The 17,004-nt window shown below is 38.7% G+C and overlaps 1 protein-coding gene across 3 annotated transcripts in view; it reads right to left on the bottom strand.

Annotated features, from left to right (window-relative positions):
- Positions 1-5,370: 5,370 nt before the first annotated feature.
- GPAM (glycerol-3-phosphate acyltransferase, mitochondrial) overlaps positions 5,371-17,004 on the bottom strand; it is a 32,718-nt gene continuing 21,084 nt past the window's right edge. For 2 of the 3 annotated variants that reach the window (XM_040605763.1, XM_040605762.1), the window contains exons 15-21: positions 16,206-16,470; positions 15,534-15,676; positions 13,880-13,957; positions 11,216-11,356; positions 10,074-10,263; positions 9,904-9,962; positions 5,371-8,713 (exon numbers count right to left, since the gene is read on the bottom strand). In XM_040605763.1, the coding sequence (XP_040461697.1) occupies positions 8,597-8,713; positions 9,904-9,962; positions 10,074-10,263; positions 11,216-11,356; positions 13,880-13,957; positions 15,534-15,676; positions 16,206-16,470 (993 nt within the window). In that variant the 3' untranslated portion in view covers positions 5,371-8,596. The remainder of the gene's footprint in view (positions 8,714-9,903; positions 9,963-10,073; positions 10,264-11,215; positions 11,357-13,879; positions 13,958-15,533; positions 15,677-16,205; positions 16,471-17,004) is intronic. The other variant, XM_040605764.1, reaches the window with a different exon arrangement.

Raw genomic sequence — 17,004 nt, 5'->3', positions numbered from 1 at the left:
CATACATAGAGCGTAGAGGAAATCTTCCACATTTGGAGACCACTTCAGAGCCAGGAGCTGAGGTCTTTAACTCCACATATCACAGTGCTGTCCCTCCAACCCTCCTCCAGGGCACAGCCCTCCCGTATCTCCCTACCCTCTCAGCTCCTCACCTCTTCACACGACCCACAACAACAATCCACAAGGAAATGAGGAGGCTGTCTCCAGGAGATCCTGCATACCCAACATTTTCTGCATCGGACTCACATCCATCTTATGCCTAGTCTACAGCAAGGCACAACACACCAGGCTGTTGCAACAGCAACATCTCAAGCCTGCTGCATCATTTAGATCTGTCTTTAATAAATGAAGAAGTGAGGCTTTAATAGCACATAGGGAAGCCTTCGACTGCCTTGCTCAGACTAATCTTTTAATGGTTGAAAAAGACAGACAAGCTGCCCCGATTTCTTATATAGCATCTTGCTCTGAATTATTAATAACCAATTTGTACTTAATTTACTTACTTCAGAAAATTAACTACATGTGTCACTGGTTCCAACATTTTTCATTTTTACTGTCTTCTGCATTGGCAAACAGATAACTTCATATAAACCAATTAAAAGACAAAAGCACACACACACAACCTCCTGCCCTGGTTTGCTCTCTTGAAGCTCTGGACTATATCCAGAAATACCAGCTTCTAATATTTCTACATTTTTTTGCTTCAGACTTCCTTAAACTACAACTTGGATTAATGATTACAGCTGGTAAAGGGATAGAATTCTAAACTAAACTAAAAATTTTTCCCAGACTTTTGGACAAAAAGAACCATTTTGGGATACAAGGGACAGAATCTACAGTTTTGAGAAGAATGGAGCAGTTCTAAAACCTATCAGCAGAATTAATTCACAAAAATGTAAACACAAGACACGTCTAAACCTCATCTCCTACAGACAGGGAACACTCACCTTATTACGTGCAATGATTTCTTCTGGGAATTTAAAAAACATTTTTCAAGGAATGTGCCCTGTGGTATGGCTTCCACAAAACACAATTTCATTGCATAAAACATATTATTCTGCGGCATACCGTTAAAGCTCATCTCATTGAGTCAGGCTGATAATTTTAAAAAATAATAAATACCGTTTATTCAGGAAAACAAATAGTACTGGATTAATCAAGCTAGTCTCCAAACAGAAGATGAAATGAATTACACTTCAATGACAGCTGATTGAAACATCACGAACATTTCAAATCCAATTGTTTTGTTGAAAGTTATTATGGAAAACTTTCAAGGAAAAGTTTGTTGTACCTTCACTTTCAAAACTCCAAACTGAACTACTTGAATGCAAACTCTTTCTTCAGATTTAATCTTTCACAAACACCTTGCCAAAATAAGGAAGCACAGAGACAAATAAACCTGCTTTTTAACGCATTGATTTTTAAGGAAACGGGATTTTTTGATAGGAAAAAATATTTTTAAAACTAATTAATTTCAATTACCACGTCTGGATTTTAAAGGAGCTTATTTTTATACTCTCTGGCCTCTGTTTGAATGAGAAAGCTGAGTCACCCAGCCAAAGAGTTGCTGTTAAGAAGAACTATGAGAAGCACTGGGGAACAGGAACAGTCAATAGGATGACGAGTGTCTAAACCTGCAGCACACAGGAAAGAGAAACTGGGGAAACTGGAGGCTATAAATGACCAGCCAGCCAGCAAGACAAAGGGAGATATTTGTAGGCAAAGGTGCTGAATTATGATAATTAAGTTTAATGAAGGGGAAATAGCAACACTGAAAAAAGGGCTGTTGCAGCTTTGTGACAGGTAGTAGCTTAATTGGCCTTCTCCATCCTGCAGAGACAAGAGGAAGGCTGATTCAAAAAGATGTCTAGCACCACTGCTAAAATTAGGCTTCTGCTAAATTTAGAGAACACATATATTAACATAGCCGTAAGGTGAGCCTGTAACTTTCCACAGATATGCAAAATGATTAACCAAGCAACAAAGCCAATCCATCAGCCCTTGCTTAGCCTCATCTGAAGGAGGACAACAAATCAAAGGTGAGACACTGGTTTTCTGGACACGCTCCAGCTCACTGTTAACAAGCCATCTTGGGTACCAGCTACACAGCAGCCATCTCACAGTACAGAACTCACTTACAGAGGTTGCTTAAGTAATTTTGGGGCATCCTGGAAAGTCTTCCAAAGAAAATGCATTATGTTAAAATAGTGCTACTGTCAATTCTGCGACATTTATAAACGTTGTTGTTTCCTTTGGGTAGATACAATCACTGGAGCCTGACCTCCTGAGACAACCCAACAGTCAAAGCAGTGCTAAACCCGAACCTCAGGAAGCATCACTTGGCTTTCAGCATTTCCAAAGCAGGGCCAGAGTTAAACTGTAATCTGTGAACAGATTACAGGGTTAATTTGTGATTTGTTGCTGTGATTTGCCAGGAACAGTCTGAAAGGTGAAAATACCACGGGGAGGATTCCTCACACATTTTCCAGTCACCAGAGATTTTACAATTGGCCAAGGTAGAAGACATCTCTGCCTGAAAATGCTCACACAAGGCAAGATGCAGTGCAGAGGCATGGTCATGTCACCTGGCTTCTTCTCTTTCCTGATCACTGCTGGCACTCCCTGTGCTTTGTGACCAGCAAAGACACCAAGCAAACATTTTTACAGAACAACCTTAATAAAGCCCTCGTATATTTTATTCCTGAATGATTATAGGAACAACAAGCAAAGCCTATATTAGAGCTGCTCCTGATCTCGGGACTCGGGGATCAAGAGCAAGCCAGGCCACCAGTCAAAACAGGCTGACCAAGCTGCTTCTTCACAAATCCATTTGTATTTTGCCAAGGAAAGCTGCCCAGACCTGAAAGGCAGAGCTTCACCTCCCATCTGTTCTGCTCACCACCACGCAGCATGACACAGCCAACTGGGACAAGGACCCAGTACCCAGAACAAGGAAAACATCAGCGCCCCTGGCAATCTCAGTGGTTCTCATTGCTTACAGTAAAACAACTTTACAGTATCTAACCCGGTTCTTTTCACTGCAACTGAAGACTAAATTTGCTTTTACCCAACATGGGTACTCCCCAATCCAGGGAGCAATCCAGATTCTTCTCTGCTTCTCCACAAGGGGTGAAAAAAAAAATTACATTTTTTTTTCTCCTCAAACAGAACATGGTAACCCAGCTGAGACCTTATCAATTTGAAAGGACTAGGAAGTTTTGCCCTGTGGTTGTCATTCACGTGCAGATGTAAGGTACGTTTGCATGATGCCTGCCCTTTTCATGACAGCATGCCACTTGGCTCATGGTCTGCTTGTGATCTGCCAGTAAATCAGTCTTCTCCAAAGAATTGCTACACAGACTCTCCTGTGTCTGCACATTTAGTTCTCTCAGTTGTAATACCTTGTGCTTCCCTGGTTGAATTGCATTCTTCTTCTTGCCTTTAGATATTTCCAAAATGTACCATTGCCATTGGGACCATGATAACCTCTGGTACACCTGGCTCTCCTGGATCTTGCTATGTAAAGAGCAAACTCTCTCTTCCATTCCCCAGGTCTCTAATGAAAATGTCGAACAGATGAGAACAGATGCTAGTGGGATCGTGTCCACTACTAATAGTAATTCTTCTACTCCATAATTCTTCCATTTCGACTGTGCATTGTGCTTTAAGAAGAAGAAAAAAACCAAACTACTTAGTACCTGTACACATGCAGCTTTCCTCAAACTGCCACCGCTTGCTAATGAAAACACAAGACAACATCAGAAATGACACGTAAATTAGGAGCAAAAGAATAGGCTCACAGGTGTCACTGAACCCATGCTTGGCCTTAGACACTTTCTGACCCGCATGTCTAGGTTTCCTCATCTGTCAGAGAGTGCTGCTCTATAAAATGTTTGAGACCAAGAGATCGTAAACACTATCAGTTTAAGAACCAATATTGAATACTATTACTATTACATATGCTGGAGAACAGCCTTTTAATGCAAGTTACTTGTAAATTATGCCATACATCTTTTAATGAAATTTTGCATTGCATAGTTACATGGACACATATTTGTATAACTAATAGTCACATAATAAATAATTAATCAGCTGTTGTTTCTGCAACTGCCAATGCTTTATGACAGGTGACATCTAAAAGTCTCTTTGGGGTTTATGGTCTCTCAGGTCTGAACTGTGGCACAACACACAGCAATGAACATTTCATACATGTTTCCTCCCCAAAGCCAGAAAGTTCCTTATTCTAATTACAGCATCAACTATGATGCTTTTTGGACAATTACATTAACAGGTGGGCCAACTTACAGAATTATTAAGGACGATACTTCTCACCCAGCAAATGCAAAGTGTGATGAACATGTATGAAAGACTGAAAAGAAAATGTTTCAAGCAGCAATTCAGATCAATGTGGATCGTACCTTGAAAACAGAGAGCTGATGAAAACTTGGTGTACCGTAAGAAAGAACAAAACAGAGAGCTCAAATCAAGCGATCCTTCTAAATAAGGCTGACAAGCTTTTATTACAAAAAAAAAACAAAAACAAACCAAAAAAACGAATTAAGCAAAAGCCAGAGATAAGTGCTTTATCTGACATTTGGGATTTTAAAAGACTGAGAAATAGGAAAACATTTTACAGGAAGAAAAACATGTAAGGTCATCACCAATAAGAACTAGGTTTTATTCAAGCTATTGACAATAATTGAATTTTAGTTTCCTGCCTCAGCCTGGTGTTGTCAATTAATTGAGCTTTGCTTGCATGTGAACATTGCTAGAGGCCTCTTAAAGAATCAGTTGATTACAACTTTTTTTTTTTTTTCTGAAGAGTGAAAAAGCATCCCTCCTTCTCAATCTAAGTAATGATCATCTATGCAGGTTTTATTATATTAAAGTCCCACTCCAATCAATTCGCATTTGCCAGATGCTGTCAGAATTGCTGACAAGTGCTTATTGCGCCCCAGGTCAGAGAAGGGAGTCCGCAACACCAGAGCTGCCCCAGACTCCTTAATGACACCCTCCCCTTCCCCTGTAAGGCGAGAGGAATTTTAAAAGAGGAAGCCATGTACAGGAGTCTTGAAGGGATGGGGAAAACAGAAAAGCAAGACGGCACCTCTGCATCGCAACAAAACAGGCGGTGACTCAGGAGTCAGGATGTCACCTCAATCTGCTTCTTAAATGGTTCTGCTCCACTACATACACTGGTAGAGATACATCTACAATAAAAGTTTTTCATGGTTTAATTTCAGAAACTACCTGGGATGGAACAAAGTTATTGAATCAATTACCTTGGCAAGTTATTTTAAAAAACCCCAAACAACAACAAAAATAAACCAACCCCCAAAAAACCCAAACAGTAGAAGAGCTTGTTAAATGTCGTATTAGCAAACAGTTTAATTTATTAAAATGACTCCAGTACATCTCTCTGTGCTTCTACAACAGACACGGCATTACATGTAACAGGTAAAATGTGGTAACATTCTCAAGGAAGCAGTATCAGGCTCATTAGCACAGAAACACAAGAGCAACAGTATCTTACATCACCTACCAGCTCAACCTTCTTCTATACAGCAGTTCTGATACCTCTCTGTGGAGCAGGCTGAATGCAAGCGTGATATATGCTTCCCAGGCAGAGATAGGTGAATAAAGCCCTATGCTGCCAAAGAGAAGGCAGGTATGCCTCCCATGGCAGTGCAAGTCGAAAGTAAATGTATTAACGCATTTATGATCCCTGGGGGCCGGGGTAGCTGTGGTGGCACAGAAAGTGGAATTCTACGTTTTCATCACTCTAAAAACATGAGATCTACAGGATGCATACGGAAAGATTAAGTTTCTAGTATCATGAAAGATCCTGGCCCAAAAAGACTTGCACACCTGAGTAATACGCGCACAAGAATGATGATACTTGTGTAAGTCTTTGTAAGAAGAGAGTCTTAAGATACATTTGTGGTAATTCAGGGCCAATCCTTTCTTCTTTACTTGGTAACTTGAAATGAACACAACCTGGCATTCTATCAGCAAAGAAAACATGAGAAATTAATAAAATCAGAAGACACTGAAGGTGTAAACACAGTGCAAAACTGTTGGGTTTAGGTTTTGACTGTTACAGCCTGATAATTTTATATTCTGTGCTTTATTTTCAGGGAAAAGCATAGTTGTTGTGTGTCATAAAATACACACTTGCATATATATGTAGACATACACACTTGCTGCAGAATGCAAAGGCTTCCAGTGGCACATGATTCATAGTACTCGCTTCTCACATGCAGATTTTTTTTTTTTCATACAAAACTAAACCAGTTTTAGAGGTGCCCCCTCCCTCTGCATACCAAATGTATTCATTAATGTGTATTCACATGCATTATTACCCTACCCGCTCACTGATTTATATTAACCAGAGTTATTTTTTTTTTTTAACATAAGCCATAAATTATCTTAATTGCAACACCTAGCCCAAACACCCCAGTGACCACAGTACTCCTGGGGTTTATGGTAACTAATATGTCAGTTGGCAGAACAATGGTAATAAAATGACCCAAGTTTTGTTTGCTTCATATTGCTTCATTTTTAAAAATCTTTATATACAATCTTTGCTGTTAGTACACTTCAGATTTACTGAAATGCAGTAAGCTACGCGAGCTCGTTATTCAGAAGCACCTGGTCTTTTTTTGACATTAAGTGGAAGCCATCAGCAACAACCGTTGTATTGAGAGCATTCATCAGGTTAACCAACAGTGCACATCAGCTAGTACGAGATGAAACTGTTTTCAAAATAGCTAGTAGACTTCACAAAACAAATTAGGTGTGATGTAGTCACTATCCTGCTGAGACAGCAGAAGGACATAAGAACAACAGCGACTCTACGGTCAGTTTCTATCCATATTAATGTAGCTTTGGTTCAGAAATTCTTTAAGTGTTGTAGAGCACCTGGTTTAGTGACAAAACACATGCATCTCACAGTGCTAACAGTATAATGCTAATAAACTGCAGGTTTCAAATATTAATAGCATTTAATAAAAAAACTTTACAGAAATCTTCTTGTTGACAAATGTGCAGTACAAATGCAAGCTCCTTGGCCACAAACTCAAAATTGTGTGCATCGGTTTTGTGCTGGCATAACAGTGCAAGTGCTGGGATTCAAGTATGCTTTCCCGTATTTACTAAGCAACAGAGATTACATGAAGAAGTTTGGGGGATTTTCTGCTCACATGGCCAGGACACGAGAATCAAGCGAAACACTGCAGTGATTGAAATGTTTGACTTCCCTCATACAGAAGGCCATCTAAATGAGGAAGACCACATTTCACAAGCAAACCAGCTTCACATACCAACAAGTTATTGCTTCAGCTAGATCAGCTGTACTAAAACCACAGGACTACAGGTTGCAATCTAATCTCCACTCACATGAAGAGAAGATGAAATCTACAGTGCAAATCCTCCATGCAAAAGGACTAAATCGCAAGACCAGAGCCCTGTTTCATCGGACAGAACTTAATAATCATTCGCTTTTGTCTGAGTGGGTTTTTTTGTCAGTTAGATCAAAGCAAAAGTACATTGTTTATGATATTTCTGTTTCTAGAGGTTACTCTACTTCATGCCAATTTAGATCTGCTCAGCAACAGAACACAATATAAACATTTGTTTCTGAAGAATTGCAGAAGTTATTGCTGAAATTTTTAGGGCCATAATTAAAAATTATTTCACCAAATCAAGTCTTTACTCCGCTAAAAAAAAAAAAAATAAAATCTGACATCCCATTGATTAAAAACCCCAAACCTAAACTTAATAGCTTTTTTCAATTAAATAGTAATCTAAGATTTTACAAGATATTCACATTCAGACAAACGTCTCCTGCCTGTCATCTGGCTGAATGACAGATGCCATAATAAAAACAGGAACGCTACTCTCACATTCATGACAGCAGTGATTAGTGCAGCTTACCACTGCGCTACACAGCTCCAATAGTGCAAGGTGTGCCTGCTGACTCTTTTCACAATCATCTGCTACATGATCACTATTCTCAGATGTCTGTAACTGTTAATTCTCATTAGAAATTTGGCATTTATGTTAACATTTATGAAAAACTATGGCTTTATCCATGAAATATATATCCTGCCTAAGCAAAAGTTTTAAACCATTTATTTAAAACAATAAAACTGAATTGGAATGAAAGTTACTTGTTTATGCCATAAGCTGTGTTGCCACTAAACTCAAGATCTCAGGGTTAGCTACAGATCACCAATATGTGTATTTGTGCATGTTACAGTCTTTAAAAGTGTATTTAAAATGTAACACTGATAAAACGTCACTCTTCATTTTAAATCTAATTCTAATCATTTATCTTACTATTTTTTTTGCAACACATTTAATAACTTGTATCCAAAGTGTCATCTGAGTATCACTGTATTACAACAGGATTGAGACTGTAAGAAACCCATAAATGCATACATAAGAAGGCACTTGTCTTCCAGTAGTTCAAGTCAAAGAAGGCCTTACCCAGACAGTGGCACCTTACACTTTGAAGGATTAGGAAATGTCCCCAGGCTTTGACACAGCCTCAAAACCTGTCCTCATGTCCCTGGACAAAGGTGCTCTATGTGGTCTATAATACCATGAAGCTCATGATGAATTCCAGTAGTTTTTGCCTGTTGCGCTGAGGTAGGAACGTAGTGCTTAGTTCCAAAATGGTGTCTCTCCTTTGTTTCGTCTGACTGAAAACCTAAAGCACAGCATGAATATATGTAAATACCACCATGTTCAAGGTCTCTTCTTTTGTGATAAAATTTTAATGGTCTATACTAAATTTGCCGTCATTTTCAAGACTTTTTTTTCCTCTTTTCTCCTTTCTTGAAGGCTTAGATGGCATTGCTTTCAGGTATTATTAGAATTCGCTCAATGTTGAAGCCCTTCAAGTGATACAGAAGAATAGAAACCGAGGAATAAGCACAGCATATGATAAACAGCCAACTCTTAACAGCAAGGGATAAAGCACACACTCAACAGGCACCTGAATTCAAAGTGTAAGCACTTTGAAAGGAAGAATTTAGATGCTATGCTCTAAATAGATGCTCAGCAGACGCTATCTAGTTCTGTTTTTCCAACAGCAGAATAAACTAGTATTACAGCAACGGATTTGTTATGTGCTTTCTTTGCAGCTCTCACACTCTACAGGAAGATACCTGTACAACAAGCTAACTGTTGTTAGATTATTTAATACACCAGAATTTAAAGACAGAGACTTCAAAACCCTTATCAAGCAATACTTTGCCTAAATGCTGATGCTTTCAAAATTATAACGCTAAATCCCATCTGGCATTCAGGAAGTGTTGTCATTCTGATGAAACAAAAACCCTTCATCTGCAAAATCTAGACAGGTGATTGAAAATTCAAAATGCTAGTGGTAAAGTGCAAAACTAATCCTTTGTTTTAAGAACACCTGTATCCTCATGGTGGACACCAGAGGTCTATTAGGATGGTTCTCTGGGACCACCAATCACTGCTAAGCTAAAATTCAGTAACTAATAATTTTTTTTAAGATTTAAGTAGTCCTTCAAAATTAAATGTAGCTGTTACTAAGCACAGAGCTTGCTCTCAGCCTTCCAACATTATCACTGGTGTCCAATAAGGACATGGAGTAGAGCAGGGGAACTTCATTCACTGTGAATAAAAATGTCTGGTCACCTAGACAGGTTTTCTCAGGGGCAAGAAGTGCCCTGCTCTGCAAAGTGTGCTCTTCTCCTGCAGCCCTGAGCCTTAAGGAAAGCGGAATGCTCAAAACCCACAACACTTCTGCACAGATATATTCACAGATTTTAAACTGACATTGAACAGGTTTTGTGAATTGTCAAAATTGTGCTCGTTATTAAACTGGAACTTAACAGTCTCCAGCCTTGACCACAGAACACTTACCCCAATTTCCTTAAAAACTTTCACTGCGTTTTTCACGTGACTGTAGGTAGCACTCTCAGCTGTAAGAAAGAAACCCCAGAGATAAACAAACTGCAACTGAATTTGGACTAGCTTGTATTAGGAGGAACACAGAATGAATCAAATCCAGTTCCAAACCCAGTGTAACATACCATATACAGCAACATTCTTCTCTGTCCTGTTTATTAAGTGCCTGTGTAACTTTTGAAGGTATTCAGACTCTGAAACAGGACCACTAAAATTGTGCACGAAGATGACAGCAGAGCTATATGCCTCCAGTAAAGGTCCCAATAACCTCTGCAGGAAAGTGATGTACTGCTGGTGCTCTTGAGACTGGCTCACCTAAGAAAGGGCAACAGAAGCTTAGGTGACAGAGACCAGAGGAAACAATATTAATTACCTGCAAAACAGTACACAGCAAAATGGCAGCTGAAATAATTCTTAGTACAAAAAGGAATACGGGGGCACAACACAGCACATTATGGAAGCATAGCAAAAAAAGCAGTTTTCTACAAGGGACAAAATAGGCACTGCACATCACAGATCAATGTTACTTTTCTCTCCTGCAGGGTATTAATAACTATTTTCCTAAGTTAAAATTAAAGACATCATAAAGTTCTGCAGCCAGCAGCAAGGTTGCCATACATCCACAGAGATGGGTGTAAGTTCGCAAGTGTCAAAAAGGTATCCTAAAGAGTGGTTGTGTCAGCTCTGTGACAAAACGGTAATACGTCCAAAATCAACATGAACAATCTATGAAGTGAAATTTAGGCTGAAAATAATTACCAGCTGGATGCACCCCTTTTAGAGTGTGTGCCATCAGTAAAGAATAAAACATTTAGACATGGGGTCCTCAAACTACGGCCCACGGAACGGATACAGCCCCCCAGGACCCTCAATCCGGCCCCCGGTATTTACAGAACCCCCTGCCCTGGCTGGGGGTTGCAGGGGGAACCAAGCAGCCGCAGATGACTGCCTGCCACTGCATCCGCGCGCCGGCCCCCTGGTTAAAAAGTTTGAGGACCCCTGATTTATACACTAAGGTACTTGAGCCTTTATCAGTTTTCATTATACTAACCATTGCCCTTCCATCTCTCTATAAGATTATTTGACATTTCTTCAACTGTTTTCCTCATGGGAAGGAAAGGTGTTTTACTGACTGTATCAAAATACAACAGACAAACACTGCAAACCAGCAAAAAGAAATAGATTATCATTAACCTTCCCAAACTAGCAAAGTAGTTTGTATCTCTTGCAACAGGCTTCAGCATTATTAGCGTTCGGACAATATTACCTTCAGATAGCAATCTCTCTGTTCTTCTCCAAAATCGCTGTCTTCATCCTCCTCATCACTTCTCCAGGATAACGGCTCAGGGAGTTTTTTATCCCACTGCTGTTCTGTAAGACTGGGGCTAACATCCTCCTGATCATCCTGCTTAAATTTGAAAGATAAGGTGGTAAATAGGTAAAAAATCCAGATCCAAGCAAACAATAGATTTATTTTATAATCATATCTGACTTAGTCCATTCATTAACCAATACTTAACAAAAGCAGGTGAGACCCAACTATAAAGAAGGTTGAGACAAGCAGAGAGAAGAGGTATTTGGTTAAAAAGACTTTTTCTTTAGTTTCCTGTCACATAATAGTGAAAATCTTTCAAGTGTGGCTGGACCTTCCTACAAGATATCAGGCAGCAGCAATTGCCAAGAAAGTATTTTCAGTTGCGTGAGGACAAAAAGTTGAGACGCTATCTGGATGTGGATGCTCCTAACCTCCGTACTACTGCTGCCTACAAGACAGAGTAGTAAACTCTGTGTTATTACATTAGAGTAGTTAATATCTTGATTAATGCTACAAACTACTATTTGGAAGTGGGAAGTTACTGCCTCTAATGATGTTGTTCTTGCATTTGACCCCACGTGAGATTTTGGTTGGTATACAATGAGCCCATTTTAATCACAAAGGCCAAAAATTAAACCTTGATTACACTAGTGCAAGTGTGTCAGAAGTTCAGATGTACAGTATCTGAGGGGCAACAGGAATACTCCACCTGACTGATCAATATTTGATGTAACATTCAATTTCAACAATAAATCTTCAGAAATTAGTTTAAGAGATAGTAAACACACATTTATTTGAAAGAATAAGGGAAGCCTAGTGCCAATCATTCACCATTATCTGTTTTGCTCAAAGCAGCAGAACAGAAAGGTTTTTCAGAGGTCACCAGTGCTAAGTCGCAGATGAAAGACCCCCATAAGGTTATTCCATTCAGAAATGGGAATCAGGCAAGATTAAAACTAAATGGGTAACAGACACATTGTAGATGTGATAATTTCTTAATATTCAAGACAAAGAAAAAGGCCTCTGCAGCAAATGAAGAATGACATCCTTCCAATCTTACACTCTGACCAAATGTTTTATTTTGAAGGAAGCAAAGGTCACAAAATAAGTTTTTAAAAACACAAAGTGTTCGCTATGTATTATGAATATTTATTAATTTTTGAAGCAGAGACTAGAATCACAGGAAAAGAATTTTTAAAAAGCATGGGTCAATCAAGCTCAATTTAATGGGAAATTTATCAGAGTGTTAGTGTCAGCAGTAAACTAAAATAATTGGAAGGGGCAGAAGCTAGTGACCTTTCTTTGAGAACAGGTTGTAAGAACCCCACAAACATCTCCAACCTGTCTGAAGTCATGAAACAACCATTGCTTACAGTGTTTCCACTCATTATGCAAATTATTAACATTTTAAAAGTAGCAAGCAAGCACAGAGGCTTTCTAAGTTTAAGAAATTTACTGACAAGATATCTCTCTTTTTTAAGCATTCAAATGTTGCGCTGCTGATGTGTATCAGACAAGACGGGCAAATATTTGCACACTGCATAACAGCTATCTATATCCCAGCTATAAACAGCAAAGTACCAGGCTCAGCAACCAAAACTTACAGAAGAACCCTCAGGACAGGTCTCATGCTTGAGTAGACCGATTTTCCCTATCCATCACCAGGCATGGAACATACAGGATTTTTCCTAATCCTCTCATTAGCATTCATTTTTGGATTTACCTAATAATGATTACAATCTAATACATGACACGTCAGTAGTTCAGATAAAAAGCAAGCAGTAGCAACTCCAAAGGAGAACGTTCAATATCCAGGTATATCAAGTAAATAGCACCTATGCTTACATATAATAAAAAGGGAAACACGTATCAGAAGGCATGCTGTAAGATTAGAGTGAAGCAGCGGCCGTTAACAAATACACCAGAAGCAGCTCTAGCCTCCTTTGAAACTGCAGAGCTGCAAGAAGAAAGCAGCCAAATATGTAACTCCTGTTTCATGGCCTCTTTAAATTGTGTTGCTTCCTCCTGTGCACCAAGGTTTGTTTATTGTGCATTAAAAAAGTTTGGAAAGGAAAGGTAAACAGAGTAAACTGCCCTCTGTTCCCCAGGTTTTCTTTACACTGTATGCCTCTGGCAGATTGCACCACACAGCAACTCTAGGACATCCCTGAAACCACAAATTGTGCTAGCGCAGGAGGTTTACAATAATTTCAAGATCGATGCAAAGGAATAAAAGAATGACAGAAGATCTGGACTACTGACTCATGTATGGTAGAAAGTAAACATCCATGTAGCTATGCTACAATTTGAAAGGGCTCCAATAATAAAATAAACCCCCATTTTACAAGACAGTATAAAATATGTGTCTTCCTCAGTAGGTTTAATGGAACAATGAAATTACACACAGAGTCATTCCTAGCATCACAGGATAACTATATTCAAATGTCTGACGCTTACAAATGTGGGAATGAAGTAGTATCAGTCCTGGACTTGTTGTTCCAAGCCTTCAGTAACAGCATATATTTAGAACAAGATTCACAAATCAGAAGCATAAACCACTTACGGCTAAAGTCAAGTACAAGAAACAAAGCTCATTTAGTATCTCTATCCCTTTACCTCAGCCACCAGAAGAATGCCATACTGTATCAGCCTTTCCACAGATTCATGGCAAACTTGATATATCACCTGGCAAGGCTGCACAAATAAAAGAAATGAACTGAAAAAAAATCACATCCATTATACCCATTATAGCAATACCAGTTCCCCATTAAGTATGAATGGTTTAGATACAGCAGCATTATTCCTTTTAAGTTATTAAACTTTTACCAGCATAATCCCAATGCACCACTCTTATGTTTATCCTAGCAAACAGGCAGACATTAAAAAAATTAAAGTGAAATTGGATATTTAAAATTTGCCCGATTTTTTTTTTTAAGAAATGCATTATCACCACACTGGTAGAAAAACACATTAAATACTCTCCCCTCTTTTAATCACCTCTAACCAAATTTTATTTTAACAGTTCTGGAATAAAATCATTATAAAACTAAAATCATTGAGACCCATACCAGTGATTTATTTGGAATTTAAAGGAAAGCACACCTTAAAGAAATTCCTTTATGTGTTTTGAAACTGAATTAAAAAAAAAATAAACCTCTTTTACATTGTTTGTAATCATGTAGGAAATATTTTTAAGTTAAAAAAATAATCAATTATTAACTTTGAAAGCAGAAGGATAAGATTACTAAAGAACCCCACGCTATGAGCTACATTACTGCCTAGACAAAAACACTAAAAGTAGCTTATGCTTCATTTTAAAAGGCACAAGTCAGAGATACATGTACAAATGTAAGAATTGAAGAATCTCCAGAAATCCAAGTAACTTCTATGCATAAGAAAGAAAAATACCTAGCACTTAAAATTGCAAGTATGCAGAGTGTAAGCATACAGTGTCTGAAATCTGAGATAACATCAGGTCTCTTCAGTGTTTTGTAACAACACAAAAACCAAAGTCAGACCTTGTTCAAAACTGCCACTAAGTACTAGGTGTGACACGCTGTGACTATTGCACTCCTATGCAAATCAAGAATATCTTTAGAATCTGCAGCCTTAGTTCCCAGCATAATTCCAATCATCTGCGCAAACTTGTATGAGTTGGGTACTCTCAAAGACTTGTATATATGTAAAAAAAATATTTAAATAGTTTGGGCAGAACGGAGATAGAGTTGCGATGTTCTAATGACATAAGCGACACAAAATCTGTTAGAAGGCGTTAATCAGCCCAGCCTCAAGTTGTGGGAAGCTGACAGAGATCGAGCGAGCCCCTCTTCTTTCTCGGGAAAGGCCTAATGCCAGCGCAGCAGGAGCGCTGCAGGCTCATCCCAGCATCACCCACTTCAGCACTCCAGTCAGCATGGAGCCCTAAAACCAGACCAACTGGTTGTGTCACACCTTGCCGAGGAAACAAGGAAACAACAGGAGCTGGGGCAAGTTAATTCACCTGTTATCTTAGGCCTGACATCTTTTGGAGGAACTGTTCTGATGGAGCCACAGCCATTCAGATGTTCAGACACCTCCCCGAAGCAAGTGGGATCAACGTTATCTTCCTCCTTCAAATTATATTCAGCCTCTTGATACCCACTACCACCAGACTGTACTTACAGCAAACATCAGAACTGTGACACTTGAAGCATCAATTAGTTTTAAAGTAATATACACAGTTACAAGCGGAACAAAATTTACAACATGGACTATCAAAGCAATTACTTACCAAAGATACAGTAAATTCATTAGAAAGCAAGTAACACAAGCTTGCAGCTTTTCGGACCAAGTGTTCTTGACTAATCAAACTTGGAGAAGCACCATTGGAACAATTTCTGTACCTCCTACTCTGAACCGCATGAAGACTACAGGCTAGAACAGAAACAAACAGAAGCAAAGTTTATTTTTCCGAAGAGTTTTATAGCAAAGGAAACATAAAACTTTTGTTTTGCCTATTTCTAGTCTTAAAAGCCATCCAACATTACATGTACAATTGAAGAATAAAGACAGAATTCACCGCTATTTTACTTGTGTCCAGTTAATGTCAATTGAAACAAAATCTTAATAAAGCACATGTTTTGCCATGGTGGCTCAAAACTCTGATAGTGGCTTGGCTATGGCAGTGACCAATAAAAAAAAACAACAACAAAAAACCAAACACAAACAAAAAAACAACTTCTATGAAAGATAAAGGATGATGGGAAAAATGAGTGGGAACATTCCAGAAACAAAACACAAGGTTACTTTAAAATTGGTTTTGTTAGGGTAAACATGGGCTGAAGCAGGGAGGGAAGAAATATACAGAAGTAAATTACATGAAAAAACGATGAGTTTCTTTGTGCAGATATTTTGACTTCATGGATTACAAGAAAGTCTTTCCTTGGCAAATTTCAAAACATACCAATAATGGCCTCTTTAATGAATACATGAAGTACTCCGTTGCTGTAGAAGTTGAGCTCAAAGACAGCAGGTATTGTCGTGCTGGGAGTGATGAAGAACTCATTGTTTCGGCTAGTGTTTGTGATATTTACACAGTTCCCCAACAAGTGGATGGCGTGCATGACAACATCATCTGAGTTCCCTGAAAACCCCAAGTCAAAGTCACGGGCTAAGACTTCCTCCTTCATGGAGAAGAAATCTTCTACCAACCTGGAAAGATCAATTCCCTAGGTACAGAAAGAGAATCACACAGAGAAAAAATTTTTCTGTACAGGAGTTTACCTGTAAAACACATACATAGCAAACACATAAACAATACAATAATTGTCAACAATCCAAAGCACCACAGTCATACTAGAAGAATTTATTCTCATGGAGAATTTGCTGCAATAGTCCACAGGTTCTTTATTACATGCAATTATATTTTAAAGCCATGCAGGTATTTGGGAATGAAAGTTTTTTGTTTGCTTCTTGGTTTATTTCACGACCTGCAGAGACCTGAGCTGTTCTTCAAGAATGTGTCAGAGATACCGCATTTCTATTACTTATGCTATAAAATGAATGATCAATTATCTGGGAATATTGTAGTTAACAGAACTATTCAATTGTTTGGGGACAGGAGGAAAAGCTTTGCCTCAAGCACTTCTTTTCCCTGTTTTTTTGTCAAGATGGCTTCAGATCACAATGCAAAATGCTTCTTTGATCCCACTATTTTAGGAAATTATAAAGACCGGACTGATGGGAATGATGATCCTATTCTC

The sequence above is a fragment of the Falco naumanni genome, chromosome 9, assembly GCF_017639655.2.
Source record: "Falco naumanni isolate bFalNau1 chromosome 9, bFalNau1.pat, whole genome shotgun sequence".
Classification (NCBI taxonomy): Eukaryota; Metazoa; Chordata; class Aves; order Falconiformes; family Falconidae; genus Falco; species Falco naumanni.
Note: the sequence above shows the minus strand (reverse complement) of the source record. Positions and strands in the feature narration are given on the sequence as shown.